The following is a 19,112-nucleotide window of genomic DNA, read 5'->3' as shown; positions in this document are numbered from 1 at the left end:
AGTGCGGTGAACCTGCGGCGTGTTGCCCGAATGCCATCTGGATGAGATAAGTGTCCGCTACAGACCGAGTCCTCCTCCACATGGGTGGAAGAGGGGATGCAATGATTTAACTCCAGGGGATCGGCAGCCATCGTAGTCGCGATGGAAGGGCGATACGGAGGTGACGACTGACCGCCGGCGAGCAAGCGATTCTATCGATCCACTGCTGGATGAGGGCCTCCCCAAGCCGCGCGGGTCGTGGGAGGCATTACAGACCGCACGCGAATTAAAACAAACAACAGAGGCCGCCTGGGCTAATTACAGGAAGCGTTGAGACTCTCCAGCAATAGCGGCCGCCGTGTCTGGTCACACGCACGGCGGCAGGAGCAGCTGCCCCTCGGTGAACTCCCAAGACGCACGCAGCACCCCCCACCCAGGCAAGAACCGACTCTCACACGAGGCCGTGCGTATGTGGATAGCTATGTTTAAACACGCAGGCTGTGGGTGGATAGCTACGCGTGTGGGTGGGGGAGAAACGGCGCTTGGGACCCCAGCATTAGAAACCCTCTCGTGGCTAACAGTGGCAAATAACTGAACTGGTTCTGGCGCTCCCCTAGGTCCACTAGGCCATATGTACGATGTGTGAAGATGAGCACTGGAGAGAAATAACGTGGCCGGGCGTAGCAACGTCCACACACTCATAGGGTGGGGCAGCTTGCGTTGGTTGAGGGGAAAACATTTTTGGACCATGAGCAATCGAGTTTTAAAATGTTAGCAACTCGCCGCGAGACAGAGAGAGAACGGCTACAACAACAACAACGATGGCTGTAGCGCCGTGGCCAAGGGAGGCTTTGGCGGGCATCAGGCAGGAGGCTGCCAGACACCAACCGATGACGACTCGGGGCATTTCTATTCGATGACTCCACGCTTTTAGTCGCAGCCAGGAATGGGCGGGCGAGCGAGCGGGACGGCGAGCAGGGACTGCGAGCAGGAGGAGAAGAGAGGGGTCAACGGCACGAGCGTCGAAGGTGGCAGCTGCCACAGCCTGGACAGAGCGCCCCCCGCTGTGCTGCGGTGCCCGGCAGAGAGAGGTTTACTCCGGGGGAAGCGTCGAGTGAAAAACACGACCCACAGGGGGTTCTCGTTCCTTTGGCAAGCGTCTCACGAACCCAACTGCGATGGATTAACGCACAATGGGCTGAGGTTTAAAAACAACATAGTCCTACCTGCGATGACACGTATCAGAAACATGGACATTGAAAAATAAAATGTAACACGCGTGTGAGAAATCAAGGGGGGAGGGAGATGCCGGCTTTAGAGTTGCGGCGACACGAAGCGACGCGTGGATCGGTGAGCAGAACGCGGCGAGCGGGATCGCTCGAGCGGCCGTGGCCGTGGGCAGCTCACGACACAGCTCGAAGCGGGGACGGCCGACGGGCAAAGAGAGAACGGAACAAACAGAGAGTACTTCCAAAACTGGATATGGGAAGCAATTCAAATCAGCGTTAGTCACGCGGCAACATCGTAGAGAGAGGATGGCTAATTGAGGGCACCCTCATGCAAGCAGTGGATCGGCCACGGCCATCGACAATGCGACGTCTTAGGTTTTGAAGGCGGCTCTGTGCGGGTGCGATGATGAGGGCCGCGGAGACGCGCTCCCCCACCCCACCGCACAGGAGACGCACAGGACACGCACAGGACACGTACAGGAGACGCACAGGACACGCACAGGACACGTACAGGAGACGCACAGGACACGCACAGGACACGCACAGGACACGCACAGGAGACGCACAGGAGACGCACAGGACACGCACAGGACACGTACGGATGAGGCCCCTTGCACGGGGGCCTCTAATAGCGGGGGTGGGGCGGGAGGTTTCCGTACAAAGGGGCCCAGCCCCTGCCAAGGCGTTTGGGCAGAATCACCGAGGGGTTCCGCTCATTACCAGCGCAACGCAACAGATATTTATAACCCAAAAGGCTCTTTCGTCTTCCCACCCTCCTGGTGCTGTGCCCCCCGCCCGCCCCCCTGATGTACCCATCCCCGCAAGCCAAGGCAGCAGCACCCACTCCATTAAGAACATGCAACAACAATCTCCAGACGCCGGTCGGAGAGTACTTCCCGTCTACACCGAAGTCCGGCCGCCAAAAGAGAGAGAAAGCCCCATGGCAGACTCCTGCAGCTCACATCTGTCAATTCGAGTGGTGGCCGTAAAAGAAAGAATATCGGGAACGTTTCGGGCAATGGCCCTTCATCGTGCATTGCCAGATGCGTTTGAGTTGTCATTTTTGTGCACAACTGCACCGCCAATAATTTGTTTAATTTTTAAGTCAGTAACGACCAGGAGCCTCTAGCAGGTATGGAGGGGGGGGTCGTAGTGAACCACTCTGGGGGTGCTGCTGGGGAGCGATGGGCAGCGCACTACGAACGACAACAACTTGCGGGACGCCCACGCTTCTCTTGCTAACGAGTCATCCGCCCCCCCCCCCCCTCTCGCTCACTCTCCCACGCTCTCCCCGTGGAGCGCATTGTTTGCTTGGCTCGGTAGGAGGCAGATTCCCACCTGCAGGAGTGACCCATTAAACAGTGGCGAGGATCCTCATCAGCCACGACCCATCAAGTGCTGCACGAAGGCCTCCCGAAGCAGCCATGCGTCACACCACCTCAGCTCCCGCACGAGATGGTTTCATGGCTCCATCTCCACGATAGGCACGTCTCTAAGCTGCCACTGTCATTTGTCTCCACTGCCGGCCGCCACCGCTTCTACCGACGCTCCTGGCCCAAGCCGCCCGCTTCTCCTTCAGGGTCAACGCGACGTGTGACCTTGCGAAGGTTCGAATCCACGCAGCCCGCTCCTCCGTGCCATCCTTGGGACTGCTTGTGAACGCCATTGTACCCATTCATGCGTCAGGTGGTCGTGTACAAAAAATAATAACTTTTGGCAGTTCAGGTTTCCAAAACCACTCATACCGGCTCTATCGTTTTTAATTCGCAAGGCCACTTTGCGGATCCTGCTTTGTGGTCAAGCAGCCCTCCACGCCCCGTCTGCCTGCCCAGGCCTGTGTTTTGTCACAAGGGGCACCGGGAAAACTCCTTCCCTAGCACAGATCAACACTACAAGCCAGCGGTGATGAACGTGGCAATTTATAATGGGTGGGGGCGCATCGCACGCCTGCGGCAGGCAGCGTCAGCCGTGCTGCGAAACACCCGAGTGGGAGGAGGCCGGGTGGCTCGGAGCGCAGAGCTCACGCCACCGAGATTCTGACTTCAATTCCACTGCCTGCGATTGAACCAGGCTCGAGTGCAAGGGAGTTAGGTCTCAGCCCGGTCATGAATGGGTCACACAAAACCAACCACATTTAAATAATTCGGGTTTTGAACCTTAATTTGGGAAAAAATCCGGCACCAAGAATTAAATATTGGTTTGACAGCGAGGCAACAAACATTCCTCTCTAATAGGCAGAGCAGTTGGGGGAGTGCTGCCATCTACCAAGTGGATCAGAGGTCACTTGAAGGGATCTCAGAAAAAGCAAAGTTCTGCGATATCCACGTTTGGCGGCCACTCCATCACGGAGGGTTGCTCTGCTTTACGAATTTTTAAGGTTATATTCCACACAGTCACGGGGCATGGAGAGTAGCAGCAGTAGACAATACGCACCGCAGGAAGGACGAGGGCAGTCGTGGTGCCTGAAAAAAAACAAGCACAAAAACCCAATTAAAACTAAAATATGTACAATTGTGTTGCATTAAACAGGGTGTCTGCCCCCCCCCCACCCGGCAATGACATCCGGCACCACAGCAGCATTTGCTTACCCACCGCCCCTGGCCTGTTGTTTCAAACTTCTTGGTCCAACCAGCAGTCGGGTTTGTTAAATAAACACACCGTTTGACACGTCCGAAAAGCAAACAGGCCGAGGACTAAAAATAACTTTTTGGTTTGGTGTACACACACACACACGCACCACGGGAGTGCACACATTTCAGACGCCAAATGCAGGTACTCGTGCTCCAAAACAAAAACCACTGCCGCAAGGCGCTCCCACGGCATTGCGACGCATGCACGGTCACCGCATCACGGGTGGCATCGGCGCAGGGGTCTCCGCTAACGCTCGTCACCCACGTGCGTACCAGTCGTCACCCACGTGCGTACCAGTCGTCACCCACGTGCGTACCAGTCGTCACCCACGTGCGTACCAGTCGTCACCCACGTGCGTACCAGTCGTCACCCACGGGCGTACCAGTCGTCACCCACGTGCGTACCCGTCGTCACCCACGTGCGTACCAGTCGTCACCCACGGGCGTACCAGTCGTCACCCACGTGCGTAGCCGTCGTCACCCACGTGCGTACCAGTCGTCACCCACGTGCGTAGCCGTCGCCACCCACGTGCGTACCAGTCGTCACCCACGTGCGTACCCGTCGTCACCCACGTGCGTACCCGTCGTCACCCACGTGCGTACCAGTCGTCACCCACGTGCGTACCCGTCGTCACCCACGTGCGTACCAGTCGTCACCCACGTGCGTACCAGTCGTCACCCACGTGCGTACCAGTCGACACCCACGTGCGTACCCGTCGTCACCCACGTGCGTACCAGTCGTCACCCACGTGCGTACCAGTCGTCACCCACGTGCGTACCCGTCGTCACCCACGTGCGTACCCGTCGTCACCCACGTGCGTACCCGTCGTCACCCACGTGCGTACCCGTCGTCACCCACGTGCGTACCCGTCGTCACCCACGTGCGTACCCGTCGTCACCCACGTGCGTACCAGTCGTCACCCACGTGCGTACCCGTCGTCACCCACGTGCGTACCCGTCGTCACCCACGTGAGTACCAGTCGTCACCCACGTGCGTACCCGTCGTCACCCACGTGCGTACCCGTCATCACCCACGTGCGTACCCGTCGTCACCCACGTGCGTACTAGTCGTCACCCACATGCGTACCCGTCGGTGGGCGTCATTGCTCGTGGGCGTGTCAAGAGCCGTGTGTTTTGGCGAGTGTGGCGAGAGGTGGACACGGGCGTGTCGCGTACGCAACTCCATAAAAATCGACAAGCCGCGATATAAACGGACACGCGTAGTCATAGTCCTATTAAGAGGCCTGCGCACAGAATAAAAATATCAGCCATGGTGATGAGCCTAACATTCTTAAAAAAGCACGAACCAATTTCATTGATTCACATTGCAACAATGTAACATTGTCAATTATGAGCAACAGCACCAGTGATGCACAAGGCCGCCGCTCCCATGCCGGTCGCCCGTCACCGCAAGCCTCAATTGGCCACAGCGGTGTGAATCCGCGTGGCCGGCATAGAATTTCTCACGATGCTACGATAAGAAAAAGGTGCAGCCCCACAAATCATCCGCTCAACGCCACTTGCGTCTTCACGACAGACTTGTGCCGTGAGAATGGCGCGAACGCCAAAATGTAGCAATCGCTTTCGGCCTCTGGGCGCCCACGGGGGTAATTGCCGCCCGCTTGTGGTTTGGGACGTGCGGAGGGGGCAGCCTTGGGTGGAGCCACGTACACGGGCTTCGCCCTGAGGTGGCAAGCCGAATATTAATATCACGGCAGCCTGCGTCACTGAGGGCCCTTTGACGAAAAGATTTGATAAATCACACAGTTCATTAGGCGGGGGGCGAGTTTATACACAGGGCAAAAACAAACTTGAGATGACGCCACCAGCACCTCCCGTGCAAGCGTCACCACCTCTATTAGAATCTGACAGCATCACCTCTGTACTTGTTACACCCCTGCAACGATCCATTATGGCCAGAACAACGACTCCGGGATTGAACACCAACGTGCAAATAAGCAGGACTCATTCCACTTTCTTACACAAAGTTATCCAAATCATGCCATCGGGGTCTCACGTCACGAGACAAAGAATCCATTCAGATCTCTCGCAGAACAGTGCACCCTTGGTGTTAGCAGACGGCCCATGGAAGTGGATATTACAGAACTACCTCCGTGACCCCTTCAAAGTGACCTGTTATCCACAACAGGGGTATTGTACTCTCCCACGTGGCCTGCTATAGGAGATGTTTCTGCATGGTAGCCATTCCAATTCTCAGCTGCGAATTTAGCCACAGTGACAATCCAACTTCAATATGGATGTTATTATTGTATAGTCATTGGTGAACTGGCCCGAGACCCATCAACCTCGTACACTTGAGAACCCAGTTTCAGCACGGGCAGCTGAAGCCTGGACTCGAACCCAGGTGGCCAGCGGTGCCGGCTCCGCGCCACCCTCACAAGCCGGGCGCTCACCAAGCATGAGAAAAATGGCGCTTGTGCCAGGACTCGGCCCTCCCAGGGGATGGGGAGGGGGTGGAGGCCACAAACAAACTTTGGCATCGGTGCAACCCTACAGCTCAACTCGCAAATATTAAAAAAATAATTGAGTAATTACAAAATCTGGGATAATAGAAACAATTGTGCAACGTGAAAAAAAATTTGAAGAAAGTTAATTGTTTAAAAGAAAAGTAATGCCAAATTATTACGGTATAGAGACACGACACCGGGAGGCCTCAATCCAGCAGTGGATAGATGAAGTAGCCATTTGTCATCAGGTAGGTAGGAGGCATTCCAAAACACAATTTGTGTACAGCTGTTCACAAGCAGAGGCTCGTGTCCTGCGTGATGACACAGCCCTGTTCCGAGTGCAGTTCGGCACCACAGGCAGTGCCAACAATGCGAACAATGGGGATTAAAAACAAAAACACAGGACAACTAGGTCGGTCGGATGCACTTTACGTATGTAAGAATTTGCCGATGGCCTGTACTGGAGCAAACATAAGAGAGGTTCCATTATTTCCACGTTGACCAGATATGTTGGAATAGGTGGTGGAGGAAATGTAAGAAACACGCCGTGTTGTTTCAACTGCAACACCAAGGAGATGCAATCGAACCGGCCACCCCCTGGATTCAAAGTCCAGCGCACAGACTGTTACACCACGCCAGAGTTCTACTCGCATAACACACGTTGCTTACTGTGGGTAGGGTACAAGCTAGGAAGGCACAGTGTGGAGTGAGCGCTGCCTGTCCCAGATCGCCCTGAAAACGAACACCTGCCAGACGAAGGAGCAAGCACCCTAAGGGTAGAGATCGTCAATTGGGATGGGAGAAATCAAACATTCCCATGCCAATCTCCATCCTGGGCGGACTGCATTTGTACGGGCGACCACACACGAGCGGGCACACCGCTCCGGGCGCATGAGTAACTGGACACGCATCTTGCAGCGGCAGCGCCGACGGGTTTTGAGTTTCCCCGGCGTGGCACAAAGGAGCAGAGCCGCAACACTCGCAATTATGATCTTGCGAACCGACGACCCCATCCTTCCACCGTAGCAGAGGCAGCCAACCGTGTGTCTCGCGAGCTGCCGAACAGAGGGCGAGCTCCAGCCATGGACGCCAGAAATTACACACAGACTTGTAGTGCATCTTCACAAGACGGGCGTTGGCGTCGTTGACAGTCGTCATCAGCCACGGTAGAACCAATGCTGGACGATTGCCTCCGCAAGCCACCACCACAACCCTGTCATGTTATTGTCCTTTCAGCTACTGCACCCTTGCAAATTTCATCGCTCTAGCACTCCAAGAAGGACAGTCACATATTCACTTTAAGAAGTTTTTTGTTCATGTTTTTGTTTTTTGTTTGTTGCGGTTGCACCCGATTCAAGAGCCGAATGGCTCACAGGGCTATACCTAATAAATGAACTTGAACTTGAATCTTGGGCACGTTCCATTCTTAGTGGCTATTCTGCAATTCCTGGCCAAATCTGCGATTATACCCTTCTAGCAACAAATGGTGCCCGAGCTCACTTCGAGCGAGCTCACTCCGACTTGAGCTCAGAGCTCGCTCGCTCGTTCTTCCTCTCTCCATACAGGACAGCGAGTGAACAGCGCGGTGGCACGTTACAAGTTGAAATTATTATTGGGAGTCGTACACTGAAACGCAAGATTGTGAAAGTCTAAGAACAGCGGAGAGCGTTGTGTGAGTGTTTACGCGCAGCGCTCGGTGCCCGTAACGGCAGCCTTGACGCACGCACCGCATTTCTCCTTTAGACCCCCCACCACCACCCCTCAAACCAAAACCACAGCTCTCGCTGCATCACGGGAAGATGAAGAACCAACAATCCTGACGGTCAACATTACACAGATGCTTTCAAAATATTTTTGCCTGCAGACAACTAAAAAAATGTGCACAGGTGGACAAACTGGCACAACAGAGCAGTGGGTCCCTGCCTGTGGCCAGCAGAGTACCTACAATGGCCTCGTGCAGCCTCCCAAGGTCCGGATCTGCGAGGCTTCCCCAAGTAACATGCACGAGGATGATGTCTCCTCACGCCGCGTCAGTCGTGGGGATCATTTCGACCATATTTCACCACACTGGTCAGCGCGAGTTGGTCGTACAGAGCATTGTTCGGAACGACGGCCGACGCGTCGCTCCCCATGCTAGGAGCTTCTTCAGGAGCGAGTTTCCAAATTAGATTTGTTTTAACATCGCGGACAATGGTAGCACCTCTCGTGATCACACGAACCCATTACATCACATGACACGTGAGCATATTATACATTGTAGAGTCATTGAAGCGACTCGCTGCATCAAGCTTCCTCCAACGGCAACCTCTGTTAAGTAAACAAGGTTGTTTGCGGCTTGCGGTGAAGAGCCAAATCAAGTCGTGCATCTGCTCGCGGCTACCTCTTTTGTTATCTCGCCGCACCTAACAAATACCCATTGTGTCGCCCATAAACAGCCGCGGGCCATTTCTGGTTAAACCGTGCCAACATTCATAGTCCCTTCACAGCGCCTCGCCCACACGCCCCGGGTTTTAAAAACTCAACCGGCAATGCCCCAACGCGGACGCACCAGCATAGTCATCGAGTGTGCAGGCGGTGCAACTGCACCAGGGCACACGGGACGGAGGGGCCCTGAAGGTGCCGAGCTAAGAACAGAGGGGACAAATGTTCCAGTGGGCATCGTTCATCCTTCGCAGCGGGACCCGTGGCGAGCACGCCACTCCACCGGTGCCACCCGAGGCGAGGCAGGCGGCGCCACGAACATGCCATGGGACTCGCGGCTCCACGGGCACCCACGAGCCGGGGGCCAGCGGCATGCGCTTGCCCTCCAGCGCTTTGAGGGGCAAGGGTTGGGGGGGGGTCACGGAGAGACTTGGTAGCCACCAAGCTTGCGAGGCGACCAGGACGCGGCAGTACAGGAAGTGGGTTTGTGCGGATCCATTTGGGTGGCGTCATCTCGTGCGTCGGTTCTTGAGGGGCACCGGTTTCAGCTCCTACACCGAGAAATCATCTGGCCAAACTTTCTATGCAGGTCTCGCCTTAAAAAAGCAGCATCTTTGAAATAAAGATTCTGATTCACAGCAAAGCTTAGCAATTACCATGTATGGTCTTCCTCCATGCACTGCGGTCTCTAATAACGCGAGCAGATTATGTCCGTCTGTCTACTCAGACGCGTTAACGTCGTGCCGTCATCGCCGCGCGTCAGCCTTGTGGTTGATGGCGGCCATAGCAACAAACATTGTTGGGAAGTATTTTTCACGAACGAAATTTGGCCAACAAGACGACCCCTGCTTGGGCGGATTCATGGTGAAGGCTGACAGAGCGTCACAGGCTGCCGCGGTGAGAGAGGACATTCCCGGCTTGCCGAAGCCAAACACCGACGGCGCGCAGCCCGCTGCGCCAACCCCTACCCCCAATTCAGTAAAAAAAATGTCTGGTTCTCAACGCAATCTGACCTGGTTTTAATTAAACAGTTTCATTAACGATGAACCCGTAAGGGAATAACGAGCCCTCTGGGCGGTACGATAGCTCACGAGGAGCCTCGCACAGCGCTCAGAATCTTGACAATGAGCAGCAACGAACCCCAAGACGACGACATAGAGCCCCCAGACAGGACGGCAACGAGCCTTGGAAGGCCACAGCTGCTCACCTCTGGGGAGCACGGCCTGCTTCCTTAGGACCTCTTTGCCGTCGGCGGTGACGTTGGCCACCACGGTGACATCCCCTTTGCCCCCGCCGCCGTTCAGGAGGGAGATGCTCAGGGCGAGGCCCTGCCCGGGCCGGATGGTCGAGGGCGCCGTGATGAAGAACGTGGCACTGCGGGGAGGGAGGGAGGTCACATTTACACGTGGGCTCGATGATGCACGGTCGCTCGCATAGCCTGCACATTTTATTTTGGAAGAGTCGAACGTTGTCCACTTCTTACCTATAAAAGTAACTTTTGTCGGTGTCTGTGTGTGGACGCCTATCCTTGTAACGCTTTTGACTATCAAACTGTTGGGTCTACGTTTTAACAAAGTACACAGATACAACAAACCAAGCCCCCGGATGAAAACTCGCTATTTGTTTTTGCCCTTGGTCCAATTATATGTAAACTAAAAAAAGTCACACTTTGTCACAATGTACGCTGATCAAAAACGCATCTGCGCATGCGCGGAAACGCCAAATCACGGTTGCCCCTAGCAACGTAAACGAGCTCGCTGATGGGAGGGAGGTTCTAATTCGTGTAAAAAATGCCAAAAATAAAAACATCAACGACAGTTACTGCTGCACAACCACATGCTGTGGTAAATCCTGAACAGTGTGATGTCCGCCCCACCCCAATGTGTGCAGTTACTACTATGGAGGCAGTAGATACTACTATAGTCATTAGATACTATTACAGTCAGTAGATACTACTATAGTCAGTAGATACTATTACAGTCAGTAGATACGACTGCAGAGCCAAGAGACTACTGTAGAGCCAGTAGATACTACTGACTATTGTATGTAGGGTGTGCCGGTACATATGCCTACAAAATAAAAATTTGGTGGGGGGAGGAGGTAAAACTATTTTTTGAGGGGGGAGGGGTTGACAATTTATGGAAACCTTTTAGATCAACTATTTACCCCCACTTTCTATAACTTCTTACTTCTGAAAGGCTCTTATAATTTTGTTGACGGACAAATGGGCAGACAAACGGAACGCCGGGCATTCACGATAGCTTAGAATTTGTGGATATGTTATGTTTTTTAAGAGAAGAAAAGTTTTCCATAATAGAGGTTTTGGGTTAGATCACGTAAACCCAAAACCTCTATTATGGATGATATTGGTGGCGAAAGACGATGTGTTCATAAGACAAGTTTTGAAATATATTTTCCCCCAGGTAAAGCCGGGTACTTCCTGCTAGTGGTCTATAAATGTGGCACGAGTGGCACAAACTTTCGGACGGAAAATAGTTTGTAAATGCATATTCACGTCTAGCGGTTAATACTCGATGAAGGTTGCTTTAAACCACACTTCACCTTAGCTGAGAGTTCCCGCCCACGATGTTCCCACGACTGAGAAATGAGTTTGAGGTGCAGTGCGCTAACCACTGCCCCATCGCTCCACCCGTTTATTCCCGTGCAGGGTTTTAACGTAGCGGTTTGCACACTTCAATTTCCCCTTCCACAAAACGCAGGGCTCCTTCACTTAAGGGTGATCCAAATCATAGGGCCGTGTGTAGTAGGTCACCATGGTAAGTGCGTGGAGGGGCAGAGGGTTAGTTTAGGGGTCACATCAAGGGTCAAGGGTTACGTACTTTGACGCGTGGCTGGGACCCAGGAGGGCCAGCAAGACGACGACGACGAGAGCGACCTTCATGGTTTTCTGCGGGCAGAGCACACGGCAGCGCGTTTACGAGCGCCGTTTGGTATTTACGACGACGTGACCACAGCCGTCACCGGCAACTTCCCCGGTATCTTCCTCGTCGTCGTCATCGTCAAAAGGCGTCTTCTGTTCCACAACAAACCACAGCAGGGTTGCTGCGCACAGATGCCGGCACAGGCCAGAATGTCCAGGCCCACCTTGAAGGAATCCACATCACTTGCAAGCTCACAGTTAAGAATAAAATCAACAATGAGAATTCCACTGCATACTGTTTAGGGTGGGAGAGTTGTATAAACAAGGGTAAAGGTGCAGACCTGCAATTGCTACTGCTGGCAGAAGGAGCTCCACTAGCGAGAGGCCAATAGAGCCGCTCTGGAGGGAAATCGGTCCCCGCTGCCACACAGGCCATGCGCGTCTTGGGGAAGGGGTGAAGGAAGATTGAATAAACTTTGCCGAGACGGAATGGAACCGGCGACCTGCCGATTTCAAGGATATTTCCGTCACCAATTCCGTTCAAAAACCACGACTCGGAAACCAGGATTGGCACGGACAATGGACGCCGATTCAGACCCCAACAACAGACGGGGCAAGAGAATGGACAATCGCCACCGATGATTACCTCCACTCAGAATAGGACAGCGTGCATCAAGAATGCAGACAGGTCACTTGAACGAAGTGCAGCACAGCTCAGTTTAAAGCCTACATCGGCGCAGCCCTACAATGTCCAAGCTCACGCCACTGCTGGCAGAAGAGCCTCGCGATGAGGGTATCCTGGCCAGGCGTCTTGGAAGAGGTGAGAGTTCCCACACTTTACCCCACCACACACGGCCTGCCAATTGACTCACCGTTGTTCAGATGTATACTGCTCGCGAAGCAGAGGGAGGGGTTGGGGCGTTTAAGGACACACGCTCCATTGTCTCAACTGCCGTCCCGGGAGATCGAGTCGACTTCTGGATTGCAAGTCCAGTGCGCTTACCGCTGGGAACCAAACGCCCAGCAACGTCTCCTGGTCAAGCCTCGATGATTGCGACGATCACTGGGGAATTGTCCTCCGATAAAACACGACCGTGATGTGCGGTCGATGCGCTGCTAGACGCGAGCCGTTTCGCGTGCTATTACAGGGACTCTCTGTCTCGTGAGAACACCACCACCACCAACCACCACCACATCCACCAGGAGCTTGCTATTGCAGGGACACTCTGTCTCGTGAGAACACCACCACCAACCACCACAGCCACCAGGAGTCTATCCAGTGGCAGCATTGTTGTTGGGAAGAATTTGGCCAGACGCGTCATGCGAAAGCGGCGTGTGGAGAGAAGCGAGCCTGCTGCGTGCACTCACCACTCACCACCCACTCACCACTCACCAGCCACTCACCACTCACCAGCCAGTCAGCCACTCACCACTCACCAGCCAGTCAGCTACTCACCACTCACCAGCCACTCACCACTCACCAGCCAGTCACCACTCACCACTCACCAGCCACTCACCACTCACCAGCCACTCACCACTCACCAGCCACTCACCACTCACCAGCCACTCACCACTCACCACTCACCAGCCAGTCACCACTCACCACTCACCAGCCACTCACCACTCACCACTCACCAGCCACTCACCACTCACCAGCCACTCACCACTCACCAGCCACTCACCACTCACCAGCCCGTCAGCCACTCACCACTCACCAGCCACTCACCACTCACCAGCCACTCACCAGCTACTCACCACTCACCAGCCAGTCAGCCACTCACCACTCACCAGCCACTCACCACTCACCAGCCACTCACCACTCACCACTCACCAGCCACTCACCAGCCAGTCAGCTACTCACCACTCACCAGCCACTCACCACTCACCAGCCAGTCAGCTACTCACCACTCACCAGCTACTCACCACTCACCAGCCAGTCAGCTACTCACCACTCACCAGCCACTCACCACTCACCAGCCACTCACCACTCACCAGCCAGTCAGCCACTCACCACTCACCAGCCAGTCAGCTACTCACCACTCACCAGCCACTCACCACTCACCAGCCACTCACCACTCACCAGCCAGTCAGCCACTCACCAGCCACTCACCACTCACCAGCCACTCACCACTCACCAGCCAGTCAGCTACTCACCACTCACCAGCCACTCACCACTCACCACTCACCAGCCACTCACCACTCACCAGCCACTCACCACTCACCAGCCAGTCAGCTACTCACCACTCACCAGCCACTCACCACTCACCAGCCAGTCACCACTCACCACTCACCAGCCACTCACCACTCACCAGCCAGTCACCACTCACCAGCCACTCACCACTCACCACTCACCAGCCACTCACCACTCACCAGCCAGTCACCACTCACCAGCCACTCACCACTCACCAGCCAGTCAGCCACTCACCACTCACCAGCCAGTCAGCCACTCACCACTCACCAGCCACTCACCACTCACCAGCCACTCACCACTCACCAGCCACTCACCACTCACCAGCCAGTCAGTGAGTCAGCTACTCACCACTCACCAGCCAGTCAGCTACTCACCACTCACCAGCCACTCACCACTCACCAGCCACTCACCACTCACCAGCCAGTCAGCCACTCACCACTCACCAGCCACTCACCACTCACCAGCCACTCACCACTCACCAGCCAGTCAGTGAGTCAGCTACTCACCACTCACCAGCCAGTCAGCTACTCACCACTCACCAGCCACTCACCACTCACCAGCCACTCACCACTCACCAGCCAGTCACCACTCACCAGCCACTCACCACTCACCAGCCAGTCAGTGAGTCAGCCACTCACCACTCACCAGCCAGTCAGCTACTCACCACTCACCAGCCACTCACCACTCACCAGCCACTCACCACTCACCAGCCAGTCACCACTCACCAGCCACTCACCACTCACCACTCACCAGCCACTCACCACTCACCAGCCAGTCACCACTCACCAGCCAGTCAGCTACTCACCACTCACCAGCCACTCACCACTCACCAGCCAGTCACCACTCACCAGCCACTCAGCCACTCACCAGCCAGTCAGTGAGTCAGCCACTCACCACTCACCAGCAAGTCAGCTACTCACCACTCACCAGCCACTCACCACTCACACTCACCAGCCACTCACCACTCACCAGCCAGTCACACTCACCAGCCACTCACCACTCACCCACTCACCAGCCACTCACCCACTCACCAGCCACTCACCACTCACCAGCCAGTCAGCTACTCACCACTCACCAGCCACTCACCACTCACCAGCCAGTCACCACTCACCAGCCACTCACCACTCAACCACTCACCAGCCACTCACCACTCACCAGCCAGTCACCACTCACCAGCCACTCACCACTCACCAGCCAGTCAGCCACTCACCACTCACCAGCCACTCACCACTCACCAGCCAGTCAGCCACTCACCCACTCACCAGCCACTCACCACTCACCAGCCACTCACCACTCACCACTCACCAGCCACTCACCACTCACCAGCCAGTCAGTGGAGTCAGCCACTCAACCACTCACCAGCCAGTCAGCTACTCACCACTCACCAGCCACTCACCACTCACCAGCCACTCACCACTCACCAGCCAGTCACACACCACCATCCACTCACAGCACTCACCACTCACCAGCCACTCACCACTCACCAGCCACTCACCACTCACCAGCCAGTCAGCTACTCACCACTCACCAGCCACTCACCACTCACCAGCCAGTCACCACTCACCAGCCACTCACCACTCACCACTCACCAGCCACTCACCACTCACCAGCCAGTCACCACTCACCAGCCACTCACCACTCACCAGCCAGTCAGCCACTCACCACTCACCAGCCACTCACCACTCACCAGCCAGTCAGCCACTCACCACTCACCAGCCACTCACCACTCACCAGCCACTCACCACTCACCACTCACCAGCCACTCACCACTCACCAGCCAGTCAGTGAGTCAGCTACTCACCACTCACCAGCCAGTCAGCTACTCACCACTCACCAGCCAGTCACCACTCACCAGCCACTCACCACTCACCAGCCAGTCAGCCACTCACCACTCACCAGCCACTCACCACGCACCAGCCAGTCAGTGAGTCAGCTACTCACCACTCACCAGCCAGTCAGCTACTCACCACTCACCAGCCACTCACCACTCACCAGCCACTCACCACTCACCAGCCAGTCAGCCACTCACCACTCACCAGCCACTCACCACTCACCAGCCAGTCAGTGAGTCAGCTACTCACCACTCACCAGCCACTCACCACTCACACGCCAGTCAGCTACTCACCACTCACCAGCCAGTCAGCTACTCACCACTCACCAGCCAGTCAGCTACTCACCACTCACCAGCCACTCACCACTCACACGCCAGTCAGCTACTCACCACTCACCAGCCAGTCAGCTACTCACCACTCACCAGCCAGTCAGCTACTCACCACTCACCAGCCACTCACCAATCACACGCCAGTCAGCTACTCACCACTCACCAGCCAGTCAGCTACTCACCACTCACCAGCCACTCACCACTCACACGCCAGTCAGCTACTCACCACTCACCAGCCAGTCAGCTACTCACCACTCACCAGCCACTCACCACTCACACGCCAGTCAGCTACTCACCACTCACCAGCCACTCACCACTCACCAGCCAGTCAGCTACTCACCACTCACCAGCCACTCCCCACTCACCAGCCACTCACCACTCACCAGCCAGTCAGCTACTCACCACTCACCAGCCACTCACCACTCACCAGCCACTCACCACTCACCAGCCAGTCAGCTACTCACCACTCACCAGCCAGTCACCACTCACCAGCCACTCACCACTCACCAATCACACGCCAGTCATCTACTCACCACTCACCAGCCAGTCAGCTACTCACCACTCACCAGCCACTCACCACTCACCACTCACCAGCCAGTCAGCTACTCACCACTCGCCAGCCACTCACCACTCACCAGCCACTCACCACTCACCAGCCACTCACCACTCACCAGCCACTCACCACTCACCAGCCACTCACCACTCACCAGCCAGTCAGCTACTCACCACTCACCAGCCACTCACCACTCACCAGCCAGTCAGCTACTCACCACTCACCAGCTACTCACCACTCACCAGCCAGTCAGCTACTCACCACTCACCAGCCACTCACCACTCACCAGCCACTCACCATTCACCAATCACCAGCCAGTCAGCCACTCACCACTCACCAGCCACTCACCACTCACCAGCCACTCACCACTCACCCCTGTTGCGAGGAGGCGACGCTGCTGCTGCTGCAGTCCCTGACTAAGTGGCCGCTGCCGCTGCTGCTCTTCACTGCGAGCTGTGAGGAGGGTGGCGCCAACGCGACTCGCCTATGAAGGAGGAGGAGGAGGGGGAGGCTGAGACGCCCACTCAGCCGGAGCGGAACTCCCTCCCCCCCCCCCCCCCCCCGGGCGTGTGTGGGGGGGTTGTGTGGGGGGGGTTGTGTGTGTGGGGGTTGTGTGTGTGGGGGGTTGTGTGGGGGGGGTTGTGTGTGTGGGGGTTGTGTGTGTGGGGGTTGTGTGTGTGGGGGGTTGTGTGGGGGGGGGTTGTGTGGGGGGGGGTTGTGTGTGTGGGGGGTTGTGTGGGGGGGGGTTGTGTGGGGGGGTTGTGTGGGGGGGGTTGTGTGGGGGGGGTTGTGTGTGTGGGGGTTGTGTGTGTGGGGGGTTGTGTGGGGGGGGGGTTGTGTGGGGGGGGGGTTGTGTGGGGGGGGGGGTTGTGTGGGGGGGGGTTGTGTGGGGGGGGGTTGTGTGGGGGGGGTTGTGTGGGGGGGGGTTGTGTGTGTGGGGGGTTGTGTGGGGGGCGTTGTGTGTGTGGGGGTTGTGTGTGAGGGGGGGGGTTGTGTGTATGGGGGGTTGTGTGGGGGGGGTTGTGTGTGGGGGGTTGTGTGGGGGGGGGGGTTGTGTGGGGGGGTGGTTGTGTGGAGGGGGTTGTGTGTGAGGGGGGGGGTTGTGTGTGAGGGGGGGGGTTGTGTGTGAGGGGGGGGGGTTGTGTGGGGGGGGGGGTTGTGTGTGAGGGGGGGGGTTGTGTGTGAGGGGGGGGGTTGTGTGTGAGCGGGGGGGGTTGTGTGTGAGCGGGGGGGGTTGTGTGTGAGGGGGGGGGGGTGTGTGTGAGGGGGGGGGGGTTGTGTGTGAGGGGGGGGGTTGTGTGTGAGGGGGGGGGTGTGTGTGAGGGGGGGGGGTTGTGTGTGAGGGGGGGGGGTTGTGTGTGAGGGGGGGGGTTGTGTGTGAGGGGGGGGGGGTTGTGTGTGAGGGGGGGGGTTGTGTGTGAGGGGGAGGGTTGTGTGTGAGGGGGGGGGGTTGTGTGTGAGGGGGGGGGTTGTGTGTGAGGGGGGGGGTTGTGTGTGAGGGGGGGGGGGTTGTGTGTGAGGGGGGGGGGGTTGTGTGTGAGGGGGGGGGGGTGTGTATGAGGGGGGGGGGTTGTGTGTGAGGGGGGGGGGGTTGTGTGTGAGGGGGGGGGGTTGTGTGTGAGGGGGGGGGGGGGGTTGTGTGTGAGGGGGGGGGTTGTGTGTGAGGGGGGGGGGGTTGTGTGTGAGGGGGGGGGGTTGTGTGTGAGGGGGGGGGTTGTGTGTGAGGGGGGGGGTTGTGTGTGAGGGGGGGGGTTGTGTGTGAGGGGGGGGGGTTGTGTGTGAGGGGGGGGGGTTGTGTGTGAGGGGGGGGTGTGTGAGGGGGGGGGTTGTGTGTGAGGGGGGGGGTTGTGTGAGGGGGGGGGTTGTGTGAGGGGGGGGGTTGTGTGTGAGGGGGGGGGGTTGTGTGTGAGGGGGGGGGGGTTGTGTGTGAGGGGGGGTTGTGTGTGTGGGGGGGGGGTTGTGTGGGGGGGGTTGTGTGTGGGGGGGGGTTGTGGGGGGGGGTTGTGTGGGGGGGGGTTGTGTGTGGGGGGGTGTGTGTGGGGGGGGGTTGTGGGGGGGGGGTTGTGTGGGGGGGGTTGTGTGTGGGGGGGGGGTTGTGGGGGGGGTGTGGGGGGGGGTTGTGTGTGGGGGGGAGTGGGGGGGGGTTGTGTGTGGGGGGGAGTGGGGGGGTTGTGTGGGGGGGTTTGTGTGTGTGGGGGGAGCGGTGGTGTAGCGTTTCGGTTCCCGCTCACGACCAACACCAGTGACTATTATCTGAACCGTTCCTGGGCCTCCCCTAGGTTGACTCAGCCTCAAATTAGTACCTGGTGTGGTGTGTAAACATCGCAATTGGGGAGACAAAGGCGGCGTGCGTGGTCCTGGCCACCAACCCCCTCGTGTGCCGTGCCTGCCTTCATAGATGCTCGCTAACAGCACTTGCCCCAACAGTCTGTTCAGACTATACGGGGGATCTTTGTCTTTGGGGTGTGTTAAAAGGGGGAGTGTGTGTGGGGGAATGTGCAGCGCCACACCGATTACCATCATTAGGGGAAAGAACGGTGATCCAATCTCCAAGCCCCAGGAGCAGGTTTGCAGATTTGCTGAGCATTTCTGTGAGGGC

General features: G+C 56.9%; 1 protein-coding gene across 1 annotated transcript in view; it reads right to left on the bottom strand.

The window, feature by feature from the left end:
• Positions 1-16,974, bottom strand: part of LOC133353375 (CD109 antigen-like) — a 40,639-nt gene extending 23,665 nt beyond the window's left edge. The window contains 4 exon segments of the mRNA XM_061569567.1: positions 3,642-3,670; positions 9,935-10,101; positions 11,568-11,635; positions 16,887-16,974. Coding sequence (XP_061425551.1) covers positions 3,642-3,670; positions 9,935-10,101; positions 11,568-11,629 — 258 coding nt within the window. The 5' untranslated portion in view covers positions 11,630-11,635; positions 16,887-16,974.
• Between the last annotated feature and the right edge of the window lie 2,138 nt (positions 16,975-19,112).

The sequence above is a fragment of the Lethenteron reissneri genome, chromosome 43 (genome assembly GCF_015708825.2).
Source record: "Lethenteron reissneri isolate LAM-NWPU_2019-01 chromosome 43, ASM1570882v1, whole genome shotgun sequence".
NCBI lineage: Eukaryota > Metazoa > Chordata > Hyperoartia > Petromyzontiformes > Petromyzontidae > Lethenteron > Lethenteron reissneri.
This window is presented reverse-complemented; position numbering and strand designations above follow the sequence as displayed.